This window comes from Diplotaxodon limnothrissa, linkage group LG8 (genome assembly GCF_057381915.1).
Source record: "Diplotaxodon limnothrissa isolate DT_005_m linkage group LG8, D_limnothrissa_male_GT1.1, whole genome shotgun sequence".
NCBI classification, from domain to species: Eukaryota; Metazoa; Chordata; class Actinopteri; order Cichliformes; family Cichlidae; genus Diplotaxodon; species Diplotaxodon limnothrissa.
The window spans coordinates 25,145,481-25,169,367 of NC_140603.1; the positions used below are offsets into that span (position 1 = coordinate 25,145,481).

Below are 23,887 nucleotides of genomic sequence, written 5' to 3' on the forward strand. Positions count from 1 at the left end.
CCGCTTTGTGAGCCACACAGATGCAAAGTAAACGAACGTTGGGAGCACCAGAACAGGGACCGTCCTGCCACAATTCTCTTGCTTCTCTTTCTACGGACTCATAACTAAGTTTGTGCTAACTCACCCTTCGCGGTGTTTACGGAAAGTTGAGAGGGATATAGTCTGAAACTTCGCCACCGCGTGGACCTTAAAGAAAAAGGTAACGTTTCTTCGCGGTAACCTGAGGAGTGATGTTTTGTTGTATTACACGTATCCAGGAGCTGTTCTGATGACGAGCGACGACTTTTAGTCATCTTTGGGTTGTAGCCAGTGTGTTGAGTGTAGTTTCCAGAATACTCTGTGGGGTCAGAGGAAGAGGCGTAGGTTGAAGTAAAGCCAACGGAGTGAAATCTGCATCTCATTTGAATGTCATCTGCTTCTGGACAATCAGAGCCTGGCAGTTTCATCGAGCTCCTCGGTGTCCCATATGGAGCCAAAACAATGAGCTCTCTCGCGTCCTCTGTGTCCTCCATCAGCCTGAGGAAGACTGGGAAGTACAGGGTCAAAAAAGATACAATAAAAGTAACCACCTGAGTTTAAAACATATTCAAGAGCCAACACGTTAATCTAAAGGGTGCTTTTTTAAAATTACAAATATCCTGCCTGATATGGAACCATTTTCTTGACCTATGCCACTATAGACTTTGCTGTGCTTTCAGTTTGAATAATGGCCAAAAAGCTGTGCTGAGCTAATAACTTTCGTTAAAAGTCATGGGATCTCCTGAGGTTTTTTTTTCTTTTTCAAATCCAGTTTTGTATGACTTATTAAAGTTGGATATTTTTCTTGTTTTGGGCCCAAAAACTACTCAAGAAAGGAATTAGCTGGGTTTACCATTGCAGAGAGTGACGTATTTCACATTTGGGATCCTCTGTGGTAATGTGCCCACAAACTCTGGCCTTTCATATTGTAAATAAGAGCAACTAACTCAATGAAGCAGCAGATATCCCAGAGTTAAAACTAGGTTGCAAAGTCTAAGAAAAGTGTCCCAAATAACTATATTTGGCTACAGGACGGGTCATGATTTAATCAGAGCAAGGGGCAGATGGTTGCATGAGCATCAGTTCTCTTCAGTGAGAATTACGTAACATTAATACCACTGCTGTTGGATCTCAGTGAAATCTCTGGGAATCTAGCAAGAGCTCTACAATCTAAACAGCTATTTTCACCCCATCTTTGGCAGGCATATTTGTCCACCTCCCTGGATCATTAGGGAGTTTTTTCCTGTTTGTGGTTAAAGACTTGGCACTTACCTCTTATGGTCATCATCCCGCCTGATGAACTGAGTAATTTGCTGTAAGAGTTGCCACAGTGGCTGTATACGTGCCCGGCCTCATTCATCATGCTCTAAATGAAGGCTGTATAGTGTGTGCCCGACTTTAACTACACTGTCCATAAAGTCTGCAGGTCCGTTTTATAACATTCTGTTTCATTATTCCTCACTCATCGTCAGCTCTTCACGCTTGTTAAGCTGTCGGTCTGGACAATAGTGAAAGGACGCGTTGACTGATGAGTTCAGGTCTGGTGTTGACTTTGTGTGACTATTGCCCTTGTCCTACACACAAACACAGAGCAGTAGTTAACAAGAGCCCAAAGGTTGGTCTGTTCTTGTCATTTTGCTCGATGAATCATTTACGTACTCTGCACTGATAACTCTAAATCAAAGAACTTAGACGAGTGCAAAAAACTAGACTAGACTAGAGAAATCTTGTCTTAACTCCGACACTGACTTGTCACCATCCTGCCAGCGCTGCCACTCTTTTTTTCCTGGCATCCTCTTGCGTCTCTCTGTCTTCTTTCCAGTGACAACAGTGCTGCATTACTGCACACACTTCAGGCCTTTCAGCTCCTTAGTGGATGTCTTCTCCAGGGCTGCCAGGCAGATATCTCACCATCGAGATCTATTGTGTCCACTGCACAGCCAGTAGGGGAGGGAGAGTATGTGTCATCTCTGACTGTGCTTTTTTTTTTTTTTTTTTTTTTTTTTTTTTTTTTGCTATGGAGGCTCTTTGAGTTTCCTCTGGAGGATACTCCTGCTGCGTTTTGAGGAAGCTGGCTACTTTCCCAACTCTTGGCTGTGGTGAGGTCATTACAGTTTTATATTAGAAAGAGGGTGTGCAGTAGTAGAGGTTGTGGATGTGCATTTAGACTCATGTACATGAAAACATTTACTTCAGGCAGTTTTTGTGTAGTTAGTAAAAACTGAGGGCACCTCATTTCCTTATAGACTTTCTGTTTTATTTGTGTGTCTGGGTTTCATACTACGTGACGGTTTAATGTAAGAGCAGAAACATTTTTCTTTTTGTTTTTATTAGGCGATAAATATAAATTGGTTAACCGGAGTCAGATGTGACAACTTGGAGTAATATTCCCATGCCTTAGGAAATGGCCTTGTAAATTGTTTGCTCATCTACCTTTATTCCAAGCTCCATGGGAGACTGACAGGTAATGATGAGAGAATGTCTTGACATTTGGCTCAAAGAGGGCAATTTGCAGCAAGCAAAAGGTCATTATTGAGTTATTCGTGTGAATTAATACCTTTTGGATTTACATTGAAAAAAAGCCCTCCAGAGCTTTGAAACTATGGAGGCCTGATCATTTCTGCAAAGTCTGAATCATTTCACGAGTGACGCATGTGCACATTTTTTAAGCTGTTCTTTCTGGTTATGTTGAACTCCCCAAGGAAAGTTGCTTTGTCTCAGACAATTACAGGATTCACCCCACCTGCAAAGAAAGCAATGAGGTCTTTGAAGAGCAGTCATGCTGAGGATGTTTGACTTAACCTTTGAACAGACTTGATATGAAAAGCAACAGTTTAATATTTTATCAGTGTCTTCAGGTTTTTGCAAATTATAGTTAACTCTGAATGTCAGAAAAGAAAAAACAAATTCATCAGAGACCATCATTGTCTTATTTGATGGCAAATTAGAGGGAAAAAGTACGAAATTGTTCACATAGAAACTTGGACATGTAGACATATTTTGTAGCATCAATGTTCTAGAAATAATTGCATAAACATTTAGCAACTTGAACTAACCTGAAACAGTGATACAACAGTTTTGGTTTTTTTTGTCATTTCATTTCACATGACATATCTTTTCTCAGAAGAAGAGTGTGCTCTCTTTTCTTTCGAAACAGCCCCTATGCACCTGACACCCCATCACCATGCCTATGCCTTTTTTTTGGTTATCAATGTAACCTAACCAGTTCAACGGGAAAAACGTTTTACTTTGCGTTGCTAAACACTAAAGTCATTTTGTCCTCTCCCAACAACAGGCTGACAGCATAGAGTAGATTTCAAAATCTGTCACGCAGTAGTACTGTATGTTTTGGCACAGTATGATCTCGTTTTTGCATCACCTGTCACTGTTGATGTCTTAAACTCAATTGTTTAAACTGTGAAACCAGTCTGGAAAATTGCTGAATGTGGCCGGCTTGACTCGATCCCATGTTGCAAAGTTTCAGAACACCCTCTTTGGTTTCAGTTATGTTGAAGAAGATAACAAAACAATACCCAACATCAGGGTGATTGGCGTGTCCAAATCACATAATCCAAAATCCTGTTGTTGGACCAGTGTGGTTACACAAATCTACTTTGCAAGATGTGTTGCAGCAACTTTTAAACAAGGTAATTATTTTTCTTCCAGTTACACACTGGTATGGGTACCTTGGCTGCCAATACAGGGTACTGATCCAGCACCAGTGTTAGATTAATAAAGCTTTTCCTTACTGAGAGGAAAGGACTGGGAGTTTTGCTTTATGTCTAAGACAGCATGAGGGTCAATTGAAAGATTACTTTCCTAACTTCAAATTTAAATTTAAAATGTAGCAAAAATGTTTTTTTAATGGTCTTTTTTTTTTAATCTATCAACAGGACCTAGACCATAAATGGAATGATTATTTAGCTAATTTATTTGCTTTTGTCATAGTTCCGCTCAAAATAAAAGTCTTTACTGCATCTTTCTGTAATTCATGGTCTCTGTTTCACATTGAGTATACCTTCTCAAATGGATGAAGTAACAGATAAGAAGTCTTATCAGATGGTGGTTCAGTGGTTAGCTCTGTCCCTTACAACAAATGGGTCCTAGGTTCATACGGAGGTTGGATATTCTCCCTGTGTTTGCACAGGTTTTCCATGAGAGCTCCTCTTTCTCATGCCATTGTAAAAACAAAACAAAAAAACACCCTCTGTTATCACTGTCCATGTCGGCCGACGGACTGTTGACATAGGCTTGGATCATATACTAAACTACCAACCTGTTGGCTCCTGTTAGCTTCCTCCATGCTTTGTTAGCTCTTTCAGTAGCAACCAGTGCACTGCTGCTGACACATAGTTTAATATATATAGAACTCCCCAGAATTGCATTGTTACTGGGGCCTGTTGAGTTTTGCTGATCCAGGATTAAAGCTCATGATGAGGACCTCCTCATCAGAGTTGGTGATCAGGACCTGGTAGTATGCTAGTAACAGGCATAGAGTTGAATAGAAATGTGTGTAAACTACATCAGCTCTTTCAGCTGTACTGGCAACAGTGGAAGCTTTCATGCAATACAGAGTTGATCATTAAACAGTTATGATTGTATTACGTCCTTTTACTTACCCTTAATTACTGACACAGTATTGCAATTAATAGGATGTATTTCTGCACCATATGTGCCGACTCTTGTAGACTTGGATAATATAGTGTAGAAAAACAAACCAAAAATAAAAACACAGTAACTGGTGGTGTGCAGCTGGCAGTTTTTGTCATTGGCCTTTTTTACACTCCAATGAGCCATCATTGTTTTCCAGCATTGAGTGACCACAGAAACAGGTGGTTTTGGCCTTAAGCATACTAAAAGGACAAAGGAAGTATGTTGGTCACCACTGTGACTACCAGATGACAAAGTCATGCAAGGAAACCAGTTCAGGAGATGGGAACAGTCACATGAGTTGTTGTGGGTTCTTGTCATGCATATCTGATAATCCTGTGAGAATCACACATTTCCTGCCTGAGCTTATAGAGGTCCTTTTCTAGGTCAGCAGTTCTGTGTTGTGAATGGACTAGGGTGAAGTTGCAATACCTAAATTGATAAGGATCGAAGTTCCTTTGTCTCTTTGTTTTAACTGAATGTGTTTCAGTGTCGTTTACATGAATCAGCTTTGAGGCCCGTCCTGTGTGAGCTTACCTGCATTAGTCTGTTTCCCTTTATAGGTATGTGCGTGTGGTTTTGGGTGTGCCAGAAGGGTTTGGTTCGCGCCTTCCTCTCTGTTGTTTTGTTTTCCATTGTGCTTTGTGTGTCTTTGCTGGCTTCTCAGTTACAAATACAGTTTGTCTAAATCCAACCTGGGAGCTAGTGAGATGTGTGTATATACTTGGGTTTTTGGGGGGTGGGGGTTGTATGTGGATGTGTGAGACTCTTGAACACATTTGTGTTAGTTCACACTTAGTGGCTGATGGACTTTAAACTTATTGTTCACACCCACAGCAGGTTGAGTGTATGCACTCTACTAATTAAGACTTTATGCTGCCAGTTTCCAGGGAATCAAAGTTGTTATTTGAGTGCCAAATCAAAGTAGTATGCCAAATGTCTTTAAGAAAACCAAATCAAAGAAAGACGAACTGCAGTAAGATGACACCGATGATACTTGAAAGGTTTTTACTGAGAAAATCAGGTGGTGATGCATGAAAGCTCTTAGGTTTTGGCTCTTCTCTCGTCTGGCTCATAGATAAACAGAATTTATTGTTACGATTTTTTTCCTAAATTGTTAAACTTGAATCTCAAGTTCGTTCTGACCCAACTCCCAATTATATTTAATTAGATTATTGCACTGACTAATCATTTATCTCAGTTACCTTACCAATAAACAGTGTTGGGTAAGTTACTTTAAAATAGTAACTTAGTTACATTACTAGTTACTTCTCTCAAAAGTAACTCAGTTACTTCAAGTTACTCGTTACTTTCAAAGTAACTAGTTACTAGGGAAAGTAACTTTGGTTTTACTCAGAATTCTCTTGTTAATGTGTTTCTTCCATAACTTTGCCAGTCTTCTAGCTTGCTTACTTGCCACAAGTGCACTGTGCCACCTACCAATAGAAAGGAAAAGATAATGTGCATATTTCCACGAGAGAAATCCCACGCCTGGACCGTTGTTGACCGCCGCCATGATTCTAGCCTACGTCACAGCGTCATGTGCGCCTTTTACATCCAACACAAAAACTGCAGTCGTGGTGCTTTCGATTGTACTCAGAACTCGGAAATTCTGCCTTCTGAATAGGAAGATGTAGGCAACACCAGACTGCAGATGAGCTGCATACAGAGCTGGACTGGGACAGAAAAATCATCCCGGGCATTTTGACTAGAGACTGGCCGCCATTATAGCAAAAATCATAAAGCCTTTGAATGAAAACAAACACTGTTGTGACAGTGATGTTCACTGTTTTGATGGTATATATGTATCAATCTATCAATCGTTTGTTGTAAGATTCAGATAATTATTTTTTAAAAGCGAGACATTTTAAATGAGAATAAGAAAGAAAAGTATTTCTTTGTGCCCCCCTTTCCCTATTAATGCCCTACATGCCCCCCTGGCCACATTTTGCTAGACCTGCCCCTGCACAGTTACCAGCTGTCAGCTGCTTAGAAAAGGATCCTGGGGTTATTTGTCTCTCAGAAACAGTTCATAACTTCCCTTCAACTCATTCATGTCACCTAAAAGGTAAACCTGTTTCTCCATCACCTGCTCAGCTCTGATGATCCAGTAAGGACATCTCCTGGTTTCATCTTCATGTTTCCCTCTTACCAGATAACCAAACCATATCATGACCAGCAGCTTTTTTGCAGCTGTGGCTCCAGCAAACATCAGCTGATACTAGAAATTAATATTAAATAAATTCTAACAGCAGCTGATCAAGCTTAAACGTGCTGCTGTTGTTTAGCGCGACATCCGCTGGTTTCCTCTTTCTGCGCAAAGTGAGCGATAAACAAACAAGAGCCGATCAGCTGATCATTGATCAGTTTCATGATTGAAGTAGAAACGGGAGAGGGAGGGGAGAGGATGAAAGGAGAAGAGGCAGCTGTGCAGCAAAGACACAGAGTAACTCCAGCTTTGTGTCTTTTTCATTGTAGCTGAATTACGGGACAAACTGTTCCTTTTCACCTCAATAAGAAACGCGTAATATTTTCTCTGAATACCAGACGGGAAGGTTGGCAACTCTAATAACTTATGAACAAAATAAAGTTAAACATCATTAACTTCATAGCACCACCCAGCTGTATAGAAACTCCGTCATGCTAGCTAGCACACAGTACGGAAAAAGTCAGAATAACGAAAATAAACTCCACCTAAACTTGGTTCATATCTGACCCAGAGAGACTGCAGGTCATAACTTCTTACCTGAAGTGCAGTTCACACTTGGACCGGCGGCCGCCTCGGGTCTCTTTTCCTTCTGCGTCCCCTTTCCCTCATCCACCTGCTGGCCTCCACCACTTGCTAATGTTACTGAATCTGTGGAAGCTCCGCGATAGCCACCACACGAAGTAACGAGTAACGACCCTATCTAAATCCCAGTAACGAGTAAAGCGTTCCTGATTTTGGCATAATAACTAGTTACCGTGCTCGTTACCACAATAATAACGTAGTTACTGTAACGCGTTATTTAATAACGCGTTAGTCCCAACACTGCCAATAAATGACCTTGATGCATTATTTAGCTCTTTATTTATATTGGCAGTCACGTAGGATGATGATAGGGCGCTTTGGCTATGACGATTGCCCAACCCTTGAGGAGCAACTGAGATGTAATTTATCCTTGTGTGCTAGTTGGACATTCCTGAAGAGTCACTCTGGTAAGAACTTAAACACATGCTCACTCACAGCAAGCACAACATCTACACACAGCACTAACAAAATCACAGTGGATGCAGGTAAATCAAGGAAGGGTGCAATTAAGCTTACAATATGCTTCAGGAGTGCAGTAGCTGTGTACCGTGTTCCAGTTTTTATCTCTGTTGTCTTGTTATGGCATTTTTCAGCTTCTCAGCTGTTGTGAATTGCTATTATCTGGTTGAAGTGACTATGTTTGCGGGCTTGGGTGTTCTCTTTGGTCAGCGAGTGTTTAGCCTGCTGCAGTCGGTGTCATTAAAGTGAACACCATGGGGGTTTATTAACTCATCTTGTTTGTCAGGGCTCTCTGCTTAAGGTCTTTATAGTCAGTTTGGGTATTTGAGTTTAGCAAGGAGGCTGCTGATTTAAAAAAAACAAAAAAAAAAAGTAACAAAAAAAAGCCACAAGCTGCTGATAAGTTGACGCAGAGCAGAAAACGGTCACTTATCTTTCAGTCCCATTGAGAGGCCTACTGCTGCTTTTACCAGAGAGTGTGTGCGGATATATGCGTTGAGCTTGGCTGTCTGGCACTAGATTATCTTTTTTAATATAGTGCCAATTTTTATTTTTGTTGGGGTTTTCCCCAAGGTCTCATTTTTAAAACAACCAGCCAATACGGCATGTAAGCTGTTTAAACTTTCTAAGTATAGTGTAAGCCAAATGTTACAACAAAGCATTACTTTCCCTCTTTGTCATCTACAAAACAATCCTCAGTTGAAATTCTGCATCGTTTCATGATCCAGCAGCTATTGGACAGTTAATTCAACCACTTGGCTCAGATCCTGACCTCTGGTACCAGGCGTGAATGCTGTCTATTTGTTAGAGACTGATGGGGAGGATTTTGGCGATTAATTAGACATGTACGCTCACGTGCGCATACACACACACGCACACAGAGTATAGTTCAAGCCATCCACAGTAGGCATAATGAGGGCTTGGGTACATTTCATGCAGGACACGGTGAAAGAACGTCTGTCACTGCGCTGGCATGACTGAGTGAATCCAATGTGGTGACACCCTCCACCGCCCTTTGAGGATGTGTTTCTCTTCAGTGAATCCATCTGTGCCTTCCCTTTTTTGCACAAGTCCCTGAGGTAATATTGCTTCACATGGGAAAGGCTTTACTCCCTCTAATTTTTACTCTAGATATTATTCATACACCAAGAGGGGGGTGTATATATATATATATATATTTTTCCCCCTCAAAACAAACTCTCGGTAGACTTGTTTGGGCAGAGGCTTATTTTTTAATCAAGGAGCATGTTCATTATCTATCTGTTTGATTATGAGCCAGCCTTTTTCTCTTCTCTCTTTGGCTGGGGCACAGCATGGCAGCCCACCCAGTATTTGCTGCTTTGTCCAGCCATGCAGGAATAACAGATTTATAAAAGGCCAGTTTGACTGGAAACACAAAGAATCATTTGGAAGTTTGTCCTGTGCTTCTGGATATCAGGATTTGTAAAGACTGAAAATAAATTCATTTGGTGTTTGTGTCACAGGAAGTGTTGGGGTCGTAACTGGAGGTTGTGCCATACACCCTAAGGAACTGTCGCAGTGCAGAGGGCTAGTCCAGACATGCTGGTTTTATTCGCTCACGCTGAAAAGGCTGCTCTTAATCCTCTTGTGTTTTTGTTTTTGCCTGGGTGGCAGTGGGGCCCTGGAGGCTGATACTCCAGTTTCCACACACACAGGTGGTGGTACTTTGGCAACAGTCATGCGGATGTAGGTATGTCTTTGTGTCCTGGTTGTTTGAACTCCTGAAGGCTTTTTACATGAAGCACTCAGCATTTCAGGAGTGACCTGAACAACTCATCTTTGACCTCTGTGTAAGCCCATTGTCTGCTTGTTTCAGGTTTCAAGTATCTTTAAGCTGTTGTGTTGCTTAAATCTCAAGTTCAGATTGCACAAACCATATTTGTATTTTGATACTGGCACAATTGCTTTCTTTTAGGCTTCTGGTAAATCTTGACCAAACTATACCTCATATCAATTTCTGCTTCTGTTCTCTTATTACAGCTTAACAAGGTTGCTGTGTATATCATGACAAAACCTAGCACCCCCTATATTATATGACCTCAATGCATGTTTATTGCACATACACCCTTTAAAATAAAAACAAAGGTATTCTTTAGGACTTTCTTTGTTCTGTAATTTGTTACAGTACAGTAGAAATGCATTACGTAAGCATAACCCATTGAAGCACATACAGCATTTTGCTAATCAATGCATTAGAAACGGCACAGAAGAGCTGTTATTGAAAAAAGGCTTTGTTAGTATTAAGTGATTTATGACCATTGTATGGATTTTAGGCCAAATAAACAGCATTTCCTAATTCAAAGACAGTCTTTCAACAGCACAAGTCTGTCTGGCTGGAATTTGATGAAACTATACATCAATGATTGTTTGAAACTGTGGTTGTCAAACTTTTTCCACCACACGCCATATGGCATGGAATAAATACACAACTCAAAACGTATAAAAATATAAGTTAAGTGAAAACAGGTCAGCATAATAGCATCAGTAAACTCTTGGTTATGTTTCCTTCCCTGCATAAATCGTATTAATTCAACTTAAGTAATTTTCCCAAATGCAGTCTGGACCTGAACTTTCTAAGACATTGCCCATCGGAGATACGTGTGGGAATACAAATATTCAGTAAAGTCAGAAGGGTCTTAAACCTTCAAGCTCTGGATGTCCAGTAGCAGGCATGTGACACTGACACATTCCAGTGAATTCACAGCGAGTACGCTGGTGTCATACAGTGCGTCCTGCCGTCTGCATGCTCTACCCACGCAGCACAAATGTCTAAACCCTACAAAGTATTTCCTCTAGTGACGGGGTGTCTCAAGTGGACCTTCTCCTTACTTCAGACTAGGGCTGCCACAAACGATTATTTTGATAGTCGACTAGTCACTGATTATTTTTGCGATTAGTCGACTAATCAGATCATCATCCATTGGACGTAGAGCGTACAGCTTATTGCACCAGCAGCATCTGCTCTTATATAACTATCATTAGCTTACAGCTTGTAAGTGTTTAAGATATGTGCTAACTAAAAATAAAGACAAGATGATAGTTTATTAAACTTTAATGAAATTTACAGATTGTTTCGGTGAAGTTTAATAAACTCCTTGCTATCTAAAATATAACGGGACACCGGAGTATATTCTCGAGCATCTCACACTTCTGATAATCAGTTTTCTGCTTGACGTTTATTCAGCTGTGTAAAAACTATAATTTAATCTCAGCCAAACCGATTTACTCAGGAACAAATAAAACACTGAAAAAAGCCAAACAATAACATTTTGAAGTTATCTAAGTGACTTATATATGTTTAACCTGAGTAGCGAAAGACGGCGGTGGGTTTGAAAACGATTTGCCGGGAGTCCAGTGTTCTCAGTGAGCCTTGACCCCGGCTCGCTATCGAGCTAGTGGGTAACAGATGTCTCCGAAAACGTCGGAGCGCTTTTGAAAATATGTGATGTCTTGATAAACTGAGCAGATATTTGAGGTTTACACAGCTACATTCTCGCCTGAAAATATGTTAAACGTTTATTTTGTGACCCAAAAAGAATAATAAGAGTTAATATTAAAACTAACTAGCTGCCGCCATTGTTGGAAACTGAGCTGGGCTGTGTTATGAATTCTGGGACAAAGCTTCTTCTTCTTCGGGGTTTAACGGCAGCTGGCATCCTTGTACATGCAGTGCTGCCATCTTCTGTTTCAGTCCATTATTACACTCTTAAATCCTACTACTTATTCCTGCGTCTTTTGTGATCTTACAAAGCTTCAAACGATGCGTCGACTATTAAATCAGTCGTCAACGATTTTGATAGTCGACTTAATCGTGACAGCCCTACTTCAGACATTGTCCTGAAGTGATTCTCTCAACTTTTCTTGGAGTTCATGTGAAAAAAACTGCTTTATTTTCACTTCATATCCCTTGGGATCAGTAAAGCATAGCTCTGTGGCTACACCGAAAAAAGATTATGGGAATTCAACCAGCGCAGAGACTACAGAGACATTTGCTTGTATTTATCTAAAAATCTCAATAGCGTGTCACCCTGCAATGGTGATGCTGTGTTTCACTTTAATGTTTTTAACACTTATCAGTCTGTTTTACTTCAATGCAAAGACTTTTTGTATATTCTAACTTTTGTCTTTTCATCAGCCGAGAGAACACTTAGTGATCAACAAGAATAGCTTATGTTACAAATTTACTAGTGACAACTTGCAGACGTGCGTCTGCACAGCTCTGCCTAGAACCTGCGTGTTAGAAGTGGAATGCCATTGCAGACTCTTCAGTAAAAAAGAACTGGCTGGATAAATTTGACTCTCATTGCTTCCCTGTTTTCTCTCTGAAAAATGCAGTGAGACTTGCAAATAAGCGGGTAGAGCGTGTTCTAGACATGCTTATATTAGTGGGATCCATTCACCATGTAATCATACTTTGTACAAGTCAGTTTCACCTGTGTTAAGTATGTATATCCTTTACTGTTGAGAGGTGAGGCCATTAGTGTCATAACATTCTGCATGTTTCTGCTCAGGATACTTTTGCTGTTTATCATGCAAGGCTTGCCTTAGAGCTAGGTAACTATAAATGAAGTTAAACAGGAATAACAGGTTCCTTATGTGTCAGGCAGTAACAAATAAGCAAAGAAGCAAATGATAGTTTATTGTTTTTATTTGTCTGTAGCAGAGCATGCAATTGTAGAAAATCACGTCAAAAGTCTTTCATTACTGTCTTATGGTGTTAGTCAGATGTTGTGTTTTTTTATTTTATTTATTTATTTATTTTTTTAGATGCAGTTCTGATTTAGTTTTTGGGTGCTGTTTGCAGGCGGAGCAAGCCAAGCAAGGCCAAAACAAACGGCATATTTATATTTATTATTTATTATCTGTGTGGTGAGTTAAGGCAAGTAAGTAGATTTGCTTGGAGGAAACTTTGAGGCACATGAAAAAGCACCGTGAAGTCAGAGGGAGGCTTTGCTAATGAGCTGCAGTTAGATGATGTGAGTCGAAATCAGACTCATACATAGTTCATGAGTTCTCCTAATCCTTTAGTTTTTGCACCATATTTAATAGTATTTTTATTTCTCTTACATGTTACAAAAACATTTTTGAACATAACCACAGAACTCACATTAATACAAATTCAAATTGCTGTAAAATAAGATAAATAATTGAATGTATTATTTTTAACTCCTTCAGCAATGTGATCTGTTTCACCTTTCAACAGTCGTTCTTCTCTCTATAACTTTTTGCTATTTCAGTGCTTTTTTTTTTTTTTTTACCCCCACGCGCCCCCCCCCACCCGTGGGAATCATCTTCACCCGTGGGAATCAGATGTTTGGTGTGAAGGTTAGAGCCTGCCAGAATAAGTGCTAATGAAATTTCCCAATCTTCTTTGTCACTTTGAGTTAAGAACGTTCCATTGTTATGCAGCTCCATTGATTAACTGATTAGCAGTGTCATAGATGGCGTTGGCTAACTTGAATATTCATTTGCATATCAATGACACTGACAGTGGGAATGAACTATAGAGACGACTCTGGGTAGTTCAAGGTTAAAACAAGCAGAAGTTTTCTTATTGCAGAGACAGCTTAGGCAGTGCATTATGTGCTTAAATATAGGCTCGTTATTCTAGTATTAAAAATAACAAGGTTTGAATTTACCCTTCACCTGACTCTTTGTAATATTTGCATGAAGGCCTCCTCCACCTCGTGAAAAAAGGATAGACTGTTTCTCCATCTCACTTTAAAAAATTTAAATGGAGCCAAAGATAAAAACAGAAACTCTTATATAGTCTGCATGCCGGTTGGTTTAACATGACAGTAGCCAAGTTGTTATTGGATGAGCAGCCAAAGCCTCTTTCCCCTCTTTGTTGAGTGGAAGGAGAGAAAGTGACACAGGATAGCCGAGGACTGCAGGGCGCCTGTGATCCTAAGGATTACAAGCGTTACGCTGAGCGCTGATGAGCATGTTGGCTGTTGTGATGTCATTCTGCCCACATCACATTCTGCTGGCGACATAAAATGCTCTTAATCATTCATGGCCCTGTCACCACTTGTCTCAGTTCAAGCTAGTGCCATGTGGGACTCCATTACATAAAGGCTTTGTCACTGACTGGCACAAAAAACAAAAACCGATTCTCAACTGAAGCAAACTAACAATATCTTCATATTTTTAGGCACACTGAGTGCTCTGACACAAAGTTGTATAAGCCTTCTTTGTGTTGCATCAGTAGCTATCCAATAGGAATATGATCTTCTGTGTGAAAAAGAGCTAAAATGGAATTTTGCCCCCAGCTGGGCTGGGAGTGTCAAGTGTCAGGTCAAACTGGAATCACTGATCAACCAATTCCTTTTCAACACAATGTATGAGTAAATGCTCGGGTTTAACAGCGTTTTTGTGTTTAAATTATTTTCTATTTAGATGTCTAGACGGAGTTGTAGTTAAGCCCCATACTTCCATTTCTTTCATCTAGCTAGTAACAGTAATAAAATGAGAAGAACAAAGGGTCACCTAGAAACAGAAAACCAAACAATAAGATACTCCCGCTCGCCTATTGTGCAATGAAATCTATCTAAAAGGTCACCATTTCCTCTTCAAATACACTCTACTGATGTGAATGAAAATGAGTCCTTGAATCTGTTTGCTTTTCCAAAATAACTTTTTATAGTGCTGATAGTCATGCTGCCAATGACTTTAACAATCTAAGCATTAAATGTACATATAACTGATGACAGCATGGACAAATTTCCCCTGAGAACTAAAAAAACAAAGAAGAAACATCCCTTTTCTGTGTAAAAGAACATTTAACACTGTCACCGTTTCATATGGAGAGCATTGAACCATTCTGGAGTGTTATTTTGAAACTGAATGGTGAAAATGACTGTGTCATTTCTCATAATGTATTTTTTTACAAAGTACTGAAAGGCTAAAACTGAATATGACAGGACTCCAGGCAGGTCATGCTTCATTTTTTTTGTCACAGCCACAATAATGGGGTCTTGATGACCCTGCGGGGTTTTGAAACTATTCCTCATCAAAGACCAAGGGGCTCCCCAAGGCATAAAATGGGCCATTTCCTAGAATGACTTAAGGTGTGAGGTTTGCACCTTTTGATATTCGAGAACTCAGTGACATCTTTTATGCTGAGGTTGAATGTCTTCGAGTCACATGGCACATCAAAAGCTTCCGCCCCTCAGCTATTGCACTGTGAACTTTGTCTTATTGCCTGGCATGTGGTCACCGGGAAGGGTTAATCCATCTGAATGAGTTGATCTCTCCATGTAGGGGATAAAATCTTTCTCGCCGTTTCTGGTCAGCTTAGAGACAGGAAGCCCACTTAGTAGCCAGCGCTCAGCTCTGACGTTGCCATAGAGAAATACAAAACTTTGTGCACCAGGGAGGAACATGTAAGATGATGAGTTGTCTTTAGCGGTCACCCACACATTCAGCAATCTTTTGTGCAGCAGATACTAATGGGGCAACTGCACAATGCATGAAATAATAAAGGGTTTACCCAATGATGGATCATACTGCATTAATTTAACAACAGTGCCTCCGCTCCGGAGGATATTGGTGGTGTTTGTTTGCTTTAAGCTATAATCTTGTAATTTGGCACCCAGTTGTGGCGTAAATAGCTTTAGTAACAGTAAGCTCTTTCCAGTTGTCACGTATATGGGTGTGAGCTTGAACTCAAATAGCTTTTTCAACAGAACAAGAAAATAAGCCTTTGGAGTACTATCCTTATTACATTTGGTCTTTGTTCAACCACTGTGAGAACAATGTGTCTCTTCCATTAGCACCAGAACTACTGAAGAAATCTTGAATGAAGGTGGTGAATATGGAAGATAAAAATGTGGCAGTGGATAGAATTTAGTACTCTTTGGGGATGATCTGTCTTTTGAAAGAAGAGCAAAAAAAAAAGAAGAGCACTAGCTTTTATCATTTATCAAGCCCCCCTCTGTTCCCTCTAGTGCATCAGTTCCCTTTCCAATTGAATGGGTTCTTGTCAGAGATGCAAATGTTTTCATGGGTGACGTTTCTTTGGAATATTGTTGAGTGAAGCCCCCTTTCATTCATGGGGGATACGCATGCAGCCCTAGAGCGTGGGCTTCAGCGTGAGTTTGAAAACACTGAGAGTAATGGTATTTCTGTCTGGCTTAAACAATTGAAGCCATTGTTAATGTCAGAAACACATGGAGCTAGTAGACTGTAGCTAGCACATAAGTGGGTGTTTAAACCTCTTTTCCACTGCATTTCTGTTCTAAGATCATGTTTCAAGGTTTAAGTGGTTTAAGGTCAGTTTGGTCTAAGGATTAAAATTAGTTGTATAGTCATTTGGCATGGAAAAGATCAAACTGACCTGTGAAAGAATCATTCTGCTTTCCAAAGGGGGTTTCAAAACCTTTTAATCTGCTACTTTTCACCAAAGCTTTATAGACAAATGTAATAGAAGTTGCTGATATATGTTATATGAAAAACAGATTAATACGGAACAAAGTACACTGCGTGAAGTGTTCAAGTGTTGCCTACGGGGTTTAAAAAGACAAATTCCACCCAAAAAGAGAATAACATAAAAAGCAGTTTTTGGAAACTATTTATCTCTTGAAGACAGGGGAGGGTGAGAGCAAAATGTAGTCGGTCTGGAGTTTTCTGAGCTGTGCTGTAAGTCGATCCATGCTGAAGAGATGTTGTTCCTCTTCAGTCTTTTTTCTTTCTTTTTTTTTCTTCTTTCTTTTATTTCTGCCAGCTTCAACTGCTCTAGCTCACAGTATCCTGTGTCTTGCTGGTTATGTAACAGGCAGGGGCCTAAATGGGAACTAAAGCACAGCAGTGATGGCAGGCACTGCAGCCCATGAAAAACGGATCACAACAGCAGCCCTAGACTTTTAGAAAAAGCTCAAAAATGTATCAGATGAATCGAACTAATTTGAATAGGAATGAAGTTTACCATGGTAGAACTTCACAGGGGCTATTGTGACTGGGTTGGAGTAAGGTGAGGGTGCTTTGAACTTTGTACAAGAGAGCCTTTTCACGATTGCATAACACCCTTACAGTCTTCTGCACAGAAAACCTTTTAGAGTTTAGAACCACTCAAGTGAGCCTTCATTTTGAAGCCCTGGCTACCAAACTTTCCATGCTTGATGGAGATCAGAAAAGAGCGTTTTATGCAATAGTGAGTAATGAGAAATGAATAGAAAGAATTCTTCAAAGCAGAATGTTACATTTTTATCTCAGTTTAATGGAATCTATTTTTTTTTTATTACTTGTTTTCACTTTGCCTGCCATGTTGCAGAGCTACATTTAGTTTACAGAACTACTGATGTGGTTTTAATGCTCTGTATTCTCCTTCTTCTTCTTCACCACAGGCTTTTTCAACCAAGGACCAGAATGGCTCTACTCAAACACCTGAAGTTATATGTGCTTTGACAACATCCCTTACAATTGCTAAAAACTTTGAAAGGAACTCTCCTGACCACCTTCAGATCCTAATTTAAATTTTACCTGTGGATCGTTACTAAAAGACTGCCATCATGCCCATTCTTAAGCAACTGGTCAGCAACTCCAATCAGTCAAAGCGGAGGTCTCGGGCTGACCTGACCGCAGAGATGATCAGTGCTCCGTTGGGGGACTTCCGTCACACCATGCACGTGGGCCGAGGGGGCGATGCCTTTGGGGACACCTCATTTCTCAGCACCCGTTCAGGAGAGCCTCCCAGGGAGCCAGACAAAAAGCAAGGCTCACCAAGTTCCAAGCCCGGGCTTCTGTCCCGTACCTTCAGAAACAGCAAGCGATCTCAGTCTGTAAATCGGGCGGACAAGTGTGAGTACAATGCGATGGCACCTTCTGCCGGCTCCTCTCAGTTTGTGAAGACTGCCATATCCCTGCCGTACCTGAACGACGAGGGTACTAACAGAGGTATCCAACTGCCAAAGAGCGTTTCCTCAAGCCCAATGAAGAAGGTGAATGAGATCGAAAGCAAGCCGTTAAATGGAGCAGCAGCTATGGCAGCCCTTGATCCAGAGCTTGAGGAACGGGATTTTGGCGAACCTACAGATTTGCCTCCATCCATGCCTAAGGGAGGTGGGATGAAGCACGCAGAGTCTATAATGTCCTTCCACATTGACCTGGGCCCTTCGATGCTCGGGGACATCTTGAGCGTGATGGAAAAGAAAGGTTGGGAGGAGGATGACCTTGGCTACGAGGAAGGCAAGGGAAGCGAGGGCCATGCTTCGCCGTCCCTCATTCCCCACATAGATGATGACGATGCAGAAGAGCGAGCCCCTGCAAGGCCTCCTCGCAGCATGTACCAGCAAAAAGCCATGGTGGATCCCTACACCCCTGAGCTACAAACCAAGAACAACCACCACAATATGGATAGCTGCTCTGTGTCCAGCTCTGGTTCTGAGGAGAAACCTAACTACCGCCTCCATGACGGTGACACGGACAGTGCAAAGTACAGTTCCCCACGTGGGGGAGAAGGAGAGAGAGATTTCACCTTCATGGACGAGGATGATGACGATGAGATTAGAGTTTAGACTTTAGCTGCCAAGAACAGTTGAAAAGGACTGTAAACATGATAAATAAGGCTTTTTCACCATGCTGTAGCTAGGGTGGGCTAAATGCACGCTACAGTGCAGACTGACTGGCTCACAAAGTGGCCCTTTTTGAAGTGTTTGGGTTTACTCATATTACTGGTAAAGTCTCAGTTTTCCCAAAAAAGTATTTTTTACCACATTTAAACCCTTAACCAAGAAGAAGCAATTGCAAACCATTAGTAAATAATATCACAGATATATCATTTTAAGAAGAGAGAAGAGATGACAGTGAGATTGGGTAATGTGGATGTGTGGTATGGATTCTGTGGAAGGATGTAGGGAAAGGATGAGGAGTGAAACCAAGATGGCGTTAGAATCCCAGTGTGTGTGAGTGAATATGGGGTTTTATTTGCCAATGACACTATTTTGGCATAGACACTAAACAGAAAAAGTTATGCCTTTTTAAGAGTTTAACAGTTGATTTATGCTATTTTCTACTTTATTGTATCTGCAGTATCTGGGAGTTAGTATACAGCAGCCTGCTGCTGTTTTGAGTTGGGTAGATTATTATTTTGTTTCCATTTTTCATTGGGAATATCTGCATTCTTTAAATTCACAGACAGCTGTAATATTTATTAATTTGTTGTCATAAGGGATGGATCATTCTTAATGTGCACTCCTTAGTCTTAAAATTGTGTTGTTGTTTTTTCCAGATATCATAATTTCTTATGGGTACTAAAGACAGAACCATCTTCTTTGTTAGAGGTTGGCTGAATTGCACTTAAATACTGGCCTTAAGTAGGCAATAAATTGTCTTAAATCACTCCTGATCCCATGTTCATTACAGGGAAATGTCTTTTACAAAATCAGAGTTGGTGAAAGATTTTTTTTTTAATACAGAAAAACTGTGAATTGTCAAAAAGAGGCCTTTTGTAAGTGTTATGTGTCTTGTACTTTAAAAAAAAAAAAAAAAAAAGCAAGACAGGAATTGTGATTGTGGTAAAATATGTGTGTCTGTCATGCCTCTCATTCCGCTTCTTAGCTGAAGTAGGATTAGCAGGTCAGTGGAAAGATGTAAGACATTTGTGAAGGGAGTTGCCACCATATAATTACATTTAAGCATTTATGCTTCTGTCAAAAGCATTCCCTCTCTCTGTACATGTGTCCAGGCTTGTCTCTGAGAGCAGAGAAAGGATGTAGCATGTTTAAAGTGTTATTAGAGGACTGCTACTTAACAGATGGGCATCAGGTATGTCTCTGAGCAATGAGAAGGATATTTACTTCCCAAAGTGGACCCAAAGGTGATAATACTCAACTCCTTTACCCAACCAGAATCACATAGTAGGAACAGATGATTAAATCAACCAATCATCTGGCTTCTCCCAGTCTACTCATTAAATGTGCGAGAATATTGGCCCCCGACCAGCTGGAACTGCTCCAGAAACAGATAGGTGGGCTGTTTCCCTTTGGCTTTTTTTGTGTTTAGTTGGTTTCACTCGGTAGGCTACTCCAGATTACTTTCAGCTAGAGCTGGGCGATAGAACGATAACGATATGTATCGCGATATAACTTTTACTCGATAGAGAAATTAAGCTATCGCGATAGACCTCGCCGCTCTTGTCCTCTTAAAAAAAAAAAAAAAAAAAAAAGGTCAGCCAATCCAAATTAAGTAGCGCAGAGCCGAACCAATCACAGCCGCAGCGTCACGTCGCGTGACTTGTTACGTACAGAACAAGTGCCAAGCCGCACGTGTGTTTGTTTGGGAAGCAGCCAGCGGGTAATGGAGCCAGCGCGTAATGGAGGAAATGAGTGTGCCGACTAGAAAAATCAACCGAGCGTGACCGAAGAGAAAACAGATGATGGTTCCAATGCCGGAGAGATTGTCGAACGGAAGAGCCATAGAAGTTCCGTAGTGTGAAGGTATTTCGGCTATTTCAAGTCTGACAAAAAACAGAGTAGCGTGCACTGTAAATTGTGCCGAAAGCAAGTCTGGAAATACAATAAACTGGTGCATGCGTCACACTGTGCGCCACGTTATTGTTTCGGTGAAATGAATTTCTACAATACTGTTACTGTTAATTCTACTCTCTGCAGTGTTTAAATGCTTACATATACACACAGTTACTGTCCCTCCACACTTACGACTCGGTTCTGCTTCTATGCCCCAGCTTTGTTTACTTTTTCCCACCGAGGCTTCTAGACTTCTGATTGGCCAACATTTCTGCACGGTTAGGAATCTAGCGCCACCTGCTGCTTTGGCATGTTCATAGCAGCGTTTTCTTTCATTTCTCCCTTTATGTGTGGACGGGATTATTTTTAAAACGAAAACGGAAAATCTCAGTTTTCAAAAATACCCGTGTACGTGTGGACGTAGCCTCAGTCTCTGACTGGAAGCGCTAATTCGTCATTCGGCTTTTGTCAGACTAAAGTAACTGTTAAAACTGTTTGAAAAGCTCAGCTATACAACAAGGAGAGATTGAGAATTTCCTTTTAGTTCTCAGTTTATTTGATATTGACAAAAGTTAGTCAGTTTTGTCTGTTCTTCTGTAAAACAAACTAAGATTTATTTTTAGAATTAATATTTTGTTTCTAAGTGGAATTGACAATTTAGTCTGTTTCGTTTGTTCTATTTTGAAACTTAAACGCTTTAGCGGCTGCCTTTTGTGTAGTTTGCAATATTTGCCTTTATCTATCTGAAAAAGTCTCATGTTCCTTAAGTACATCTACCCTGTTGAACTTATTATGGGAAATAAATATTTAAATAAAAACAAGCTGCTGATTATTTCACATTTTACTTGTGAGCAACGGCACATTTAAATCTTACAAATATAGTTATTTGTCTTATATCGTGATAGATATCGTTATCGCCTGAAATGAAAAAAAACATATCGTGATATGAAAAAATCTCATATCGCCCAGCTCTACTTTCAGCTATAAATTACACAGAAAGAGTGCGTACTTTACTTTCTTGTATCCATGATTAATGTCTGACCTTCTTCTATTATTTCGTGTTTTTAAAAAAAACTAATTGCCACATTTGACAAATGTTAGCTTGGAATTTCCTGTTGTGGCACTGATGCAGGGTTGTGTATATAGAATCAGGATGCTGTGCCATTCTGTTCTGGGTTGTTGTAATGTTTTGGAACACTATGTGCCCGTATAGATTGCAAGACGTTCTGAAACTGAAGGCGATCCTGAGGAAATTGCCAAGTATGTTAACTATATTGTTGGATAAGGTATAGAAGTCCTGAGTGGGGAAAAAAAGTGGGTGTCTGTTTTTCTTTTTTTTAATGCATGATCCAAAATGTTTTCTTATGCCAGGGTATTTTAAATTTATTTTGTAGGAAGTTTGTTTTTGGGTTTCTAACATATTTTCACTCAGTCGATTGGGGTGGAAATAAATTGGAAACATTTAATTGTAATTTTTCACTTTGATTTTCATTTTTCTGTTACATTCTGGTTGTAATTGGTTGGTTTTTCAGCATCAAAACTACTGGTTAGTTAAATGAAAGAAATGTGGCCCTGGCAGAACTTTTCTTTTTCCTTACTTTAGTGGAAACCTTTCTCTTCACCTGTCTCACAGATGTGGGGGGAAAAAAATCACTCTGAAAGATTACACAGACAACACCTTAATTTTCAACTCCTCACTTGCCTCTCAGGGCTTCTGTAGTAATGTTAGCAGCACATTGGATTTAGTTTTTTTCTACTTCTGTATAGATATGCATTATAGACCTCTTTTTATATTTCAGTGTATATGGGCCAAATCTTAGGATGTCTTCTGTTGATCAGTTTTGTAACATGTAGTGTTTGGGGTGATGCAATCCCTTTTGTTCATCTCCAAGACGTTTGCTGTTATCTTTTGATAAAATAATGTACATATAGGTAGTGCCATCAGCGATTACAGTAAACAAGCTTTGTTACCAGCAGTGTGACTATGAGATCCTACTAAGCAAACAGACAAATATTGGATTTAACATGATATGGTACATATGTGGTCAGATTGTGTTTGCATTGCGACATTTTCACAGCTGTCTGCAACACCAGACAGTATATTGCTGTAGATTTTGGAAGACATAAATAGAAAATTGTGGAAAAGTACACAAAATTATGCTAAAATACTTAATGTATTTTAGCATAATGATCTTAACTTTCGGGCATTTGTTGTGTTTCTCTGTGGGAAACTCCTAAGTAGGCCAGAATAAACCATGTAAAAGAATTTGCAAACACACTCTGCCCCAGGTCTGCTTAGAAGTTTTTCATTCCCTGACAGCAATGGTGTGGGGAGTGGAAAAAAAAAAAAAGAGAGAGAGAGATAAGAACTGCGTAAGACAGCTGGCTCAAAGTTCAGCTAAAGAATGTTTCCTTTTTTCCCCCACTGGCTTTAGTGATATGCCAAGTATGTACTGTTTTCTTTCCCTGTTCCATATTCTGGTTTTACAGTATATTAATATATTTATCTTCACTTTTCTTTCTTTGAAATAACTTCTATATTTTTCAATAAAAGAGAAAGCTGATAATCTTTTACTGTGATCAACTTTCTTTTGTTTCATATTTGCAAATCTGTCATCGCAGGCTGCGTAATTTTCAAACTTTTTAAATGTGTAACATTGGGCACAAAACAGGCAGAAAGCTCAGTATAAACTGTGCCGTCTACTGCAAGGTCCGATTTCAATGAGGGAACTGCAGAAAGAGCCAAATCCACAGTTTAACAAACACACTCTCGCAGTGGATTATTCTACGCAAATAACCCTGAAATGAAAGATAAAACCCCGTGTTAACAGTTTTCACATCCCATCATGGCAAGTGGAGTCCTGTGAGCTAATTAGGATCCTTCAGCCACACTGCTTTTGATAGGCTTTACAGCCTCGTTAATACAACAGAGCAGTCCTTAAAACGTGCACTGTCTCATCACGGTTCATGAACCTTACAAACGAGAGTCAAAAAGGCAAGAAAACATGCATTTATGGCGTGTTAATGATTGATAAGAAGAGTAGTACAGAAATGTACAGATGGAATAAATCTGTTTGTTTTTGCTTTTTTAAACCTTAAATGGTTTCTGCTATTAAAAACCATCTGGATATGCGATAATATGTGCATTAGCTTTACTGTTACCAGATTTAACTTGCATGTCTGGGTTCAGTGCAGCTAGTCAAAGGGTTATGAAGAGGATTGTGATCCTAGGTCCAAAAACAGCAGCTTTCTTGTTGAAATACAAGCTTTAAATAGAGACCTGGATCATTTCTGAAGCAATTTTTCAAATACGTCTGGACAGATTAAATTGGCTTCATTTGGCATAACCATGGAAAATCACTGGAAAATATAACAGGACATTTATTCAGGGATGCACTAAAACAAACAGTTTTAGGTTGTTAAATATACATTTGTGAGGGAATACTTCATATCTGACTAAAATGTATTTTATTTGTTTCTTTTC

General features: G+C 40.0%; 1 protein-coding gene across 3 annotated transcripts; it reads left to right on the forward strand.

Moving 5' to 3' along the window:
• The first annotated feature begins 31 nt into the window (after positions 1 to 31).
• Positions 32 to 20,920, forward strand: cdc42ep4b (CDC42 effector protein (Rho GTPase binding) 4b). Of its 3 annotated transcripts, none has more exons than XM_085361551.1 (2): positions 32 to 199; positions 17,284 to 20,920. In XM_085361551.1, exon 2 carries the CDS (start codon positions 17,449 to 17,451, stop codon positions 18,451 to 18,453), a length of 1,005 nt encoding a protein of 334 aa, XP_085217677.1. In that variant the 5' UTR covers positions 32 to 199; positions 17,284 to 17,448; the 3' UTR covers positions 18,454 to 20,920. The 3 variants fall into 3 exon arrangements, with proteins under 3 accessions (XP_085217677.1, XP_085217679.1, XP_085217678.1); XM_085361553.1 differs by lacking the exon at positions 32 to 199 and adding an exon at positions 2,048 to 2,117; XM_085361552.1 differs by lacking the exon at positions 32 to 199 and adding an exon at positions 7,639 to 7,944.
• The last annotated feature ends 2,967 nt before the right edge of the window (positions 20,921 to 23,887 follow it).